At 56.4% G+C, this 10,281-nt stretch overlaps 1 protein-coding gene and 1 long non-coding RNA gene across 4 annotated transcripts in view; both read left to right on the plus strand.

Annotated features, from left to right (window-relative positions):
- LOC142906452 (uncharacterized) overlaps positions 1–10,281 on the plus strand; it is a 397,072-nt gene that overhangs the window by 382,876 nt on the left and 3,915 nt on the right. The window lies entirely within an intron of this gene.
- Positions 1–10,281, plus strand: part of LOC116957879 (plastin-3-like) — a 66,581-nt gene that overhangs the window by 53,675 nt on the left and 2,625 nt on the right. For all 3 annotated transcript variants that reach the window (XM_032980313.2, XM_032980315.2, XM_032980314.2), the window contains exons 13-15: positions 757–887; positions 2,935–3,058; positions 6,271–6,401. In XM_032980313.2, coding sequence (XP_032836204.2) covers positions 757–887; positions 2,935–3,058; positions 6,271–6,401 — 386 coding nt within the window. The remainder of the gene's footprint in view (positions 1–756; positions 888–2,934; positions 3,059–6,270; positions 6,402–10,281) is intronic.

Raw genomic sequence — 10,281 nt, forward strand, 5'->3', positions numbered from 1 at the left:
GATGCTGCTGATGCTGATGACTGTTGATGCTGCTGCTATTTTTGCTGCTGCTGCTGCTGATTATGATGTTATTACTGCTGCTGATGCTGCTGCTGATAACGACGCTCATTCTGCAGATGACGAGAACAAGCAGAGCCAAAACCCTCTTCTGAACCCGCTCACCCCGCCACCCCGAGTTGAACTCATGCGCCTTCCAGCTGGTGGGATATCTCACCCACCCAGCCTGATGATGATGATGGCGGCTCCCAACTGATGGACGATGCCCGTCTCTCTGGCACCGATCTAGCTGGAGCCTCGAACGGCGGCGTGGTCCTTAAGTCGGTTCCCTCTCGGAGCTAAAAAGCGACTGGCATCAATTAACAACAGCAACGGATACAAAGGTCCCCCGTGTAGCCTCTATAGGACTGGCGGGGCAAGTGCTGCTAGCGAGCTAGAGCACCACATCAGGGGTGGAAAGTCACGCGAGTGGGTGGGTGGCCAACACCGCCACGCCCGACCGCCTTTGTCTCCCCCAGTGGCGATGTTTTTTTTTACATTGCACTGGCTACTCACGCAAAAGACAAAGGTCCCCCGTGTAGCCTCAATATGACTGTCGGGCCAAGTGCTGGTGATGCTGATGATGTGATGATAAATCTGCTGCTGCTGCTGCTGATAATGACGATGCTAGAGTTACCGCTGCTGCAAACGGAACTTGCTGAAGGCTACACGGGGGACCTTTGTCTTTGTCTGTGTGTGTGTGTGTGTGTCTCTATCCAGCTGGAGAACTGCAACTACGCAGTGGAGCTGGGCAAGGCGAGCAAGTTCTCGCTCGTGGGCATCGCTGGCACGGACCTCAACGAAGGGAAGCCGATGCTCACGCTGGCGCTGGTGTGGCAGCTCATGCGCAGGTGGGTGGGGGTCTGGGGCAGGTGGGTGGGGGTCTGGGGCAGGTGGGTGGGGGTCTGGGGCAGGTGGGTGGGGGTCTGGGGCAGGTGGGTGGGGGTCTGGGGCAGGTGGGTGGGGGTCTGGGACAGGTGGGTGGGGGTCTGGGGCAGGTGGGTGGGGGTCTGGGGCAGGTGGGTGGGGGTCTGGGACAGGTGGGTGGGGGTCTGGGACAGGTGGGTGGGGGTCTGGGACAGGTGGGTGGGGGTCTGGGGCAGGTGGGTGAGGGTCTGGGACAGGTGGGTGGGGGTCTGGGACAGGTGGGTGGGGGTCTGGGGCAGGTGGGTGGGGGTCTGGGGCAGGTGGGTGGGGGTCTGGGGCAGGTGGGTGGGGGTCTGGGGCAGGTGGGTGGGGGTCTGGGGCAGGTGGGTGGGGGTCTGGGGCAGGTGGGTGGGGGTCTGGGGCAGGTGGGTGGGGGTCTGGGGCAGGTGGGTGGGGGTCTGGGGCAGGTGGGTGGGGGTCTGGGGCAGGTGGGTGGGGGTCTGGGGCAGGTGGGTGGGGGTCTGGGACAGGTGGGTGGGGGTCTGGGGCAGGTGGGTGGGGGTCTGGGGCAGGTGGGTGGGGGTCTGGGGCAGGTGGGTGGGGGTCTGGGGCAGGTGGGTGGGGGTATGGGGCAGGTGGGTGGGGGTCTGGGGCAGGTGGGTGGGGGTCTGGGGCAGGTGGGTGGGGGTCTGGGGCAGGTGGGTGGGGGTCTGGGGCAGGTGGGTGGGGGTCTGGGGCAGGTGGGTGGGGGTCTGGGGCAGGTGGGTGGGGGTCTGGGACAGGTGGGTGGGGGTCTGGGGCAGGTGGGTGGGGGTCTGGGGCAGGTGGGTGGGGGTCTGGGGCAGGTGGGTGGGGGTCTGGGGCAGGTGGGTGGGGGTCTGGGGCAGGTGGGTGGGGGTCTGGGGCAGGTGGGTGGGGGTCTGGGGCAGGTGGGTGGGGGTCTGGGGCAGGTGGGTGGGGGTCTGGGGCAGGTGGGTGGGGGTCTGGGGCAGGTGGGTGGGGGTCTGGGGCAGGTGGGTGGGGGTCTGGGGCAGGTGGGTGGGGGTCTGGGGCAGGTGGGTGGGGGTCTGGGACAGGTGAGTGGGGGTCTGGGGCAGGTGGGTGGGGGTCTGGGGCAGGTGGGTGGGGGTCTGGGGCAGGTGGGTGGGGGTCTGGGGCAGGTGGGTGGGGGTCTGGGACAGGTGGGTGGGGGTCTGGGACAGGTGGGTGGGGGTCTGGGGCAGGTGGGTGGGGGTCTGGGACAGGTGGGTGGGGGTCTGGGACAGGTGGGTGGGGGTCTGGGGCAGGTGAGTGAGGGGATGGTCATCATCATCATCATCACGACCACTACCACCATCATCTTCAACTCCACCATCCAACTACCATCATCACCGTCACCACCATCATCATCTCCACCATCACCACCATCATCATCATCAGCACCACCATCACCATCACCAGGACCACTATTACTACCACCACCATCATCAATCTTCAATTCCACCATCACCCCCACCATCATCACCACCATCATCATCATCACCACTACTACTACCACCATTATCATCATCTTCATCAACTCTAACATCACCACCACCACCACCACCATCATCATCATTCACCACCACCACCATTATCAACTCCACCATCACTACCATCATCACCACCACCACAACCACGACTACCACCACCATCATCATCATCGCTACCTCCACCATCACCACCATCATCATCAGCACCACCATCATCATCACCAGGACCACTACTACTACCACCACCATCATCAATCTTCAACTCCACCATCACCCCCACCATCATCATCACCATCATCATCACCATCATCATCTTCAACTCCACCACCATCACCACCATCATCATCATCACCACTACTACTGCCCCCATCACCATCATCAACTCCACCATCACCACCACCACCATCATCATCATCATTCACCACCACCACCACCACCATCATCATCATCGCTACCTCCACCACCACCACCACCGTCATCTTCAACACCGCCATCACCGCCGTGCTCACCGTCTCCCCAGGTACACCATCAACGTGCTAGAGGAGCTGGGCGATGGCGAGAAGGTGAATGACGAAATCATCATCGCTTGGGTCAACAAGACGCTCGCTTCGGCCGGGAAGTCCTCCTCCATCTCTAGCTTCAAGGTGGGACACGGGGGGGCGGGGGGGGGGGGGACACACGAGGAGCATGGGAAATACTCAGCCTCTCACCCATTCTTCCACTCTTACACCCACCCACTCTCATACTCACCCACGCTCCCACTCACTCCCCCACTCACTCACTCACTCACCCACTCCCTACTCACTCCCCCACTCTCCCACTCACTCCCCAACTCACTCTCCCACTCACTCCCCACTCACTCACTCACCCACTCACTCTCCCACTCTCCCACACTCCCACTCACCCACTCTCCAACTTCCCACTCACTCCCCCACTCACTCACTCACCCACTTCCCTACTCACTCCCCCACTCACTCACTCACTCTCCACTCCCCTACTCACTCTCCCACTCACTCACTCACTCCCCTACTCACTCCCCCACTCACTCCTCCACTCACTCACTCACTTACTCTCCCACTCCCCCACTCACTCACTCTCCCACTCCCCTACTCACTCTCCCACTCACTCCCCCACTCACTCACTCTCCCACTCCCCCACTCACTCCCCCCACTCACTCACCCACTCCCCTACTCACTCTCCCACTCACTCACCCACTCACTCACTCTCCCACTCCCCTACTCACTCTCCCACTCACTCCCCCACTCACTCACTCTCCCACTCCCCTACTCACTCCTCCACTCACTCACTCACTCTCCCACTCACTCCCCCACTCACTCACCCACTCCCCTACTCACTCTCCCACTCACTCCCCCACTCACTCACTCTCCCACTCCCCTACTCACTCTCCCACTCACTCCCCCACTCACTCACTCTCCCACTCCCCTACTCACTCCTCCACTCACTCACTCACTCTCCCACTCACTCCCCCCACTCACTCACCCACTCCCCTACTCACTCTCCCACTCACTCCCCACTCACTCACTCTCCCACTCCCCTACTCACTCTCCCACTCACTCCCCCACTCACTCACCCACTCCCCTACTCACTCTCCCACTCACTCCCCCACTCACTCACCCACTCCCCTACTCACTCTCCCACTCACTCCCCACTCACTCACCCACCCACTCCCACACTCCCACCCACCCCCACACTCCCCCACACACCCCCCACACCCCCCCCCCCCCCACTAACTCTCCACATTTTAGCTTTCGCGCGTCTAGCGAACGTCGTCTAACAGCAACAACGTCACGTAGATAGAAAAAAAAAAATAAGAAAAATTAAAGAATGAAAATAAAAATAAAAATTTTGGAAAATGTTTAATTTATAAAAAGCAAAAATGTCAATTTTAAATAAAAGTACATTAGTATTATTTATTTTTAAATTATTTTTTCTTTCATTTTCTGTCGACGTGACTTTGTCGAAAGAACCAAAGAATGTGAATTCCTGCAGTCGCGAAAGTTTTAAGTCAAAATGTAAAGCACAACGACGCTGTCGTGGTCATCGTCTGTCGCAAGCCACGCGGATTGATCCTCATCCAGCAGTGGATAGACCCTGGTGATGGTGAGTACACTGAGAGACAGGGAGAGAGAGCGACACGTGGGCTAGAGATCACACGCAGGGTAGAGACATTGTCACAATGATCCTCATCCAGCAGTGGATAGACCCTGGTGATGGTGATTACACTGAGAGACAGGGACAGAGAGAGCGACACGTGGGCTAGAGATCACACGCAGGGTAGACACATCGTCACATTGATCTCCATCCAGCAGTGGAGTGACCATGACGATGGTGATTACACTGAGACACAGGGACAGAGAGAGCGACATGTGGACTAGAGATCACACGTAGGGTAGAGACATCGTCACATTGATCTCCATCCAGCAGTGGAGTGACCATGACGATGGTGATTACACTGAGAGACAGGGCCACGTGGGACGGTGATTGCATCCAGCAACTCGGGAGGGCCGTGGTTGGCGGCTTTTGATTTTGTTTTGGCGGACAGTCAAAACATTTAGGCGATGTATAAACATGTGCATAGAGAACGGTGAATAAATAAACAGGCGAAGCTTTTAAATATCGAGTTGGGTTCTTTTTTCTTTCTGTAACTATCGAATTAGATTTTTTTTGGTCTCTGTCTTATTATTTTGGTTGCCAGTTCCCAGTTTACCATGGAAGTCCAGTTCACCATGGAAGTCCAGTTCACCATGGAAGTCCAGTTCACCATGGAAGTCTAGTTCACCATGGAAGTCCAGTTCACCATGGAAGTCCAGTTCACCGTGGAAGTTCAGTTCACCATGGAAGTCTAGTTCACCATGGGAGTCCAGTTTATTATGGAGGTCCAGTTCACCATGGAAGTCTAGTTCACCATGGAAGTCCAGTTCACCATGGGAGTCCAGTTCACCATGAAAGTCTAGTTCACCATGGAAGTCCAGTTCACCATTGAAGTCCAGTTCACCATGGAAGTCCAGTTCACCATTGAAGTCTAGTTCACCATGGAAGTCCAGTTCACCATGGGAGTCCAGTTTACCATGGAAGTCCAGTTCACCATGGGAGTCCAGTTTACCATGGAAGTCCAGTTCACCATGGAAGTCCAGTTTACCATGGGAGTCCAGTTCACCATGGGAGTCCAGTTCACCATAGAAGTCCAGTTTACCATGGAAGTCTAGTTCACCATAGAATTACAGTTTACCATGGAAGACCAGTTCACCAAGGAAGTCCAGTTCACCATGGGAGTCCAGTTTACCATGGGAGACCAGTTCACCATGGGAGTCCAGTTTACCATGGAAGTCCAGTTCACTATGGAAGTCCAGTTCACCATGGAAGTTCAGTTCACCATGGAAGTCTAGTTCACCATGGAAGTCCAGTTCACCATGGAAGTCCAGTTCACCATGGAAGTCCAGTTCACCATGGGAGTCCAGTTTATTATGGAGGTCCAGTTCACCATGAAAGTCCAGTTCCCCATGGGAGTCCAGTTTACCATGGAAGACAGTTCACTATGGAAGTCCAGTTCACCATGGAAGTCCAGTTCACCATGGAAGTCCAGTTCACTATGGAAGTCCAGTTCACCATAGAAGTCCAGTTCACCATGGGAGTCCAGTTTACCATGGGAGACCAGTTCACCATGGAAGTCCAGTTTACCATGGAAGTCCAGTTCACTATGGAAGTCCAGTTCACCATGGAAGTCCAGTTCACCATGGAAGTCCAGTTCACCATGGAAGTCTAGTTCACCATGGAAGTCCCATTTAGAACGTAGACAACTCATCCAGCAGTGGATTGAGCGTGTCTGTCTCCCCAGGACAAGAGCATCGCGTCGTCGATGGTTGTGTTGGACCTCATCGACTCCATCCAGCCGGGCTCCGTCAACTACGACCTCGTTCCCGCCGACGGGGAGCGTGACGGAGTGGAGCAGAACTTGAGCAACGCCAAGTAGGGGCAGCGTTGTACACACGTGTGTGTCCACCCGTGTGTGTGTGTGTGTCTGTGTGTGTGTCTGTGTGTGTGTGTGTCTGTGTGTGTGTGTGTCTGTGTGTGTGTGTGTCCACCGGTGGGGAGCGATAGTGTGGCGGTTAGCGCTACGCTGCGCTATGAACCTGGCGACCCGGGTTCGATTCCCGCTCACGGCCAACACCAGTGACGATTATCTGAACCGGTCCCGGGCCTCCCCTAGGTCGACTCAGCCTCAAATGAGTACCTGGTGCGGTGTGTAAACATTGCCACTAGGGAGACAAAGGCGGTCGGGCGTGGTGCTGGCCACCCACCCCCTCGTGTACCGTTCCGGCTAACAGCACTTGCCCCTACAGTCTGTTAAGGCTATATGGGGGATCTTTGTCTTTGTCTTGTGTCCACCCGTGTGTCTGTGTCTGTGTATGTGTCTGTGTATGTGTCTGTGTATGTGTCTGTGTGTGTGTGTCCACCCGTGTGTCTGTGTGTGTCCACACTTGTGTCTGTGTGTGTCCACCCGTGTGTCTGTGTGTGTCCACACGTGTGTCCTCCTATGTGTCCACCCGCGTCTCTGTGTCTCTACCCGTGTCTCCGAGTATCTACCGCCGTGTCTCCCCATGCCTCCGTGTCTCCGCCCATGTCTCCCCGTATCTCACATTGTCTTCAATTGTCTTCCCATGTCTCCCTGTATCTCCTCCCGTGTCTCCTCCCGTGTCTCCACGTGCCTCCACGTGTCTCTACACGTCTCCACGTGTCTCCCTGTAAATCCCCCCGTGTCTCCCCGTGTCTCCACGTGTCTCCCCGTGTCTCGACGTGTCTCCCCGTGTCTCCACGTCTCTCCACGTGTCTCTTCACGTCTCCACGTATTTCCTCTCGCGTCCCTCCGTGTCTCCACCTCTCTCTTCACGTCCCCAGGTGTCTCCCTGTATTTCTCCCCGTGTCTCCACGTGTCTCCCCGTGTCTCCATGTGCCTCCACGTGTCTCTACAGGTCTCCACGTGTCTCCCTGTATCTCCCCCCGTGTCTCCACGTGTCTCCATGTGACTCTTCACGTATATCCCCGTATGTCCTCTCGTGTCTCCACGTGTCTCCACGTGTCTCCACGTGTCTCCCCGTGTCTCCACGTGTCTCCACGTGTGTCTCCACGTGCCTCCACGTGTCTCTACATGTCTCCACGTGTCTCCATGTGTCTCCATGTGTCTCCACGTGTCTCCATGTGACTCTTCACGTATATCCCCGTATGTCCTCTCGTGTCTCCACGTGTCTCCCCGTCTCTCCACGTGTCTCCACGTGTCTCTCCACGTGTCTCCACGCGTCTCTCCACGTGTCTCCACGCGTCTCTCCACGTGTCTCCACGCGTCTCTCCACGTGTCTCCACGTGTCTCTCCACGTGTCTCCGCGTGTCTCCGCGTCCGTTGTGAGCCTCTGTGCGAGGTCGCGTGGGGAGCGGTGGCGCAGCGGTTTGGCTCGCCGCACTGCGAACCCAGCGGCACCCGGGTTCGATCCCCGCTCACGGCGCGGTTTACATCGATTATCCGAATCGCTCCGCATTGAATCGCTAGCGTGTCCGGTGTCGCTTGTAAACAGCATCATCACTGGGGAGACAAAGGCGGCCGGGCGTGGTGCTGGCCAACACAACTGCCCTGCCCGTCATCTTTAGCTGGTCGCCAAACGACACTTTCCCGGCGGTCGGTTAGAGGCTACACAGGGGGTGATGGGGGGGGACTTTTGTCATTGTATGTGCACGTCTGTGTAATTATATAAGTGAGGCTGTGGGAGGTGGAGTTTAGGGCGAGTGTGTGTGTGTACGTGTCTGTGTGTGTGTGTTAAGTTATGTGGGGAGCGGTGGTGCTGCGGTTAGCGCAGCGCTGCGCTGCGCTACGAACCCCGGACGACCCGAGTTCGATTCCCGCTCACGGCCACCAACACCGCTCAGTGACGATTTTCTGAACCGGTCCTGGGCCTCCCCTAGGTCGACTCAGCCTTAAATTAGTACCTGGTGTAGCTGTGGTGTGTATACTCTTTGGTTCTATTCGGTAAAGTCACCGAATAGAACCAAAGAGTTATGGATCCTTGCAGTCACGAAAGCATCAAATCTAGAATCGGTGGCGTGTAGTAAACATCGCCACTGGGGAGACAAAGGCGGCCGGGCGTGGTTGCTGGCCACCCACCCCATCGTGTGCCGCGTCGGCCTTCGTAGGTGCTGCTACTCGCTAACAGCACTTGCCCCTACAGTCTGTTACAGGCTATACGGGGAGCCGATGATGTGGTGGTGATGTATCCGTGTGTGTGGGGAGCGGTGGCGCAGCGATTAGCGCCCTGCGCAACGAGGCACGGCGCCCCGAGTTCTGTTCCCGCTCACGACCAACACCAGGTCCTGGGCCTCCCCTAGGTCTGCTCAGCCTTAAAATGCGTACCTTGTGTAAACATCGGCACTTGGGAGACAAAGGCGGTCGGGCGTTATGCTAGCCAGCCACCACCCCCGTGTGCCGTCTTTGTGCGGCTGTGTAAGCGCTGAGTTTTCACTTTCTCCTCTGTGAGCTGAAGTTGACCCGAGTCTCCGTGCCAAATCGTTTCTGATTCCTTTCCAAACCGCTTCCTCACCCCCTCCTCCTCCTCCCCACCCTCCTCCTTCATCCCTTCGTTATCCTAGAACAAGGGAGCATGGGATGGGAGTATGGGATGGGAGCATGGTTTGCAGTGATGGATGGGAGTATGGGATGGGAGTATGGGATGGGAGCATGGGATGGGAGCATGGGATGGGAGCATGGGATGGGAGCATGGGATAGGAGCATGGGATGGGAGTATGGGATGGGAGTATGGGATGGGAGCATGGTTTGCAGTGATGGATGGGAGTCAGTGATGGGAGTATGGGATGGGAGTATGGGATGGGAGTATGGGATGGGAGTATGGGATGGGAGTATGGGATGGGAGCATGGGATGGGAGTATGGGATGGGAGCATGGGATGGGAGTTTGGGATGGGAGTATGGGATGGGAGCCTGTGATGGGAGTATGGGATGGGAGTATGGGATGGGAGTATGGGATGAGAGCCTGTGATGGGAGCGGGGTGAGTGCTATGGGCTGTGTTTTTGACTCTCTACCCTCCTCCAGCTGCGAGCTCCCTAGGGCTACGTGACCACTCCTCATTTCACACGAGCGGCGATGGTGGTGGTTGTAGTGATGGTGGTGGTGATGAGTAGTTCTGGAGGTAGTGATGGTGGTGATGATGATTGGATGTGATGAGAGTGATGATGAGTGGTTGTGATGGTCGTGGTGATGAGTGGTTGTGGTGGTAGTGATGGCGGTGGTGTTGAGTGGTTGTGGTGGTAGTGATGGTGGTGATGATGAGTGGATGTGATGGGAGTGATGATGAGTGGTTGTGATGGGAGTGATGATGGTGGTGATGAGTGGTTGTGATGGGAGTGATGGTGATGAGTGGTTGTGGTTTGTAGTGATGGTGGTGGTGATGAGTGGTTGTGATGGGAGTGATGATGAGTGGTTGTGATGGGAGTGTTGATGGTGGTGATGAGTGGTTGTGATGGGAGTGATGGTGATGAGTGGTTGTGGTTTGTAGTGATGGTGGTGGTGATGAGTGGTTGTGATGGGAGTGATGATGAGTGGTTGTGATGGGAGTGTTGATGGTGGTGATGAGTGGTTCTGATGGGAGTGATGGTGATGAGTGGTTGTGGTTTGTAGTGATGGTGGTGGTGATGAGTGGTTGTGATGGGAGTGATGATGGTGGTGATCATAAGTGGTTGTGGTTTGCAGTGATGGTGGTGGTGATGAGTGGTTGTGATGGGAGTGATGGTTGTGGTGATGAGTGATTGTTGTTTTAGTGATGGTGGTTGTGATGAGTGATTGTGGT

This window comes from Petromyzon marinus, chromosome 64, assembly GCF_048934315.1.
Source record: "Petromyzon marinus isolate PM22_M1 ecotype Great Lakes invasive population chromosome 64, UKy_Petmar_22M1.pri1.0, whole genome shotgun sequence".
Lineage (NCBI taxonomy): Eukaryota > Metazoa > Chordata > Hyperoartia > Petromyzontiformes > Petromyzontidae > Petromyzon > Petromyzon marinus.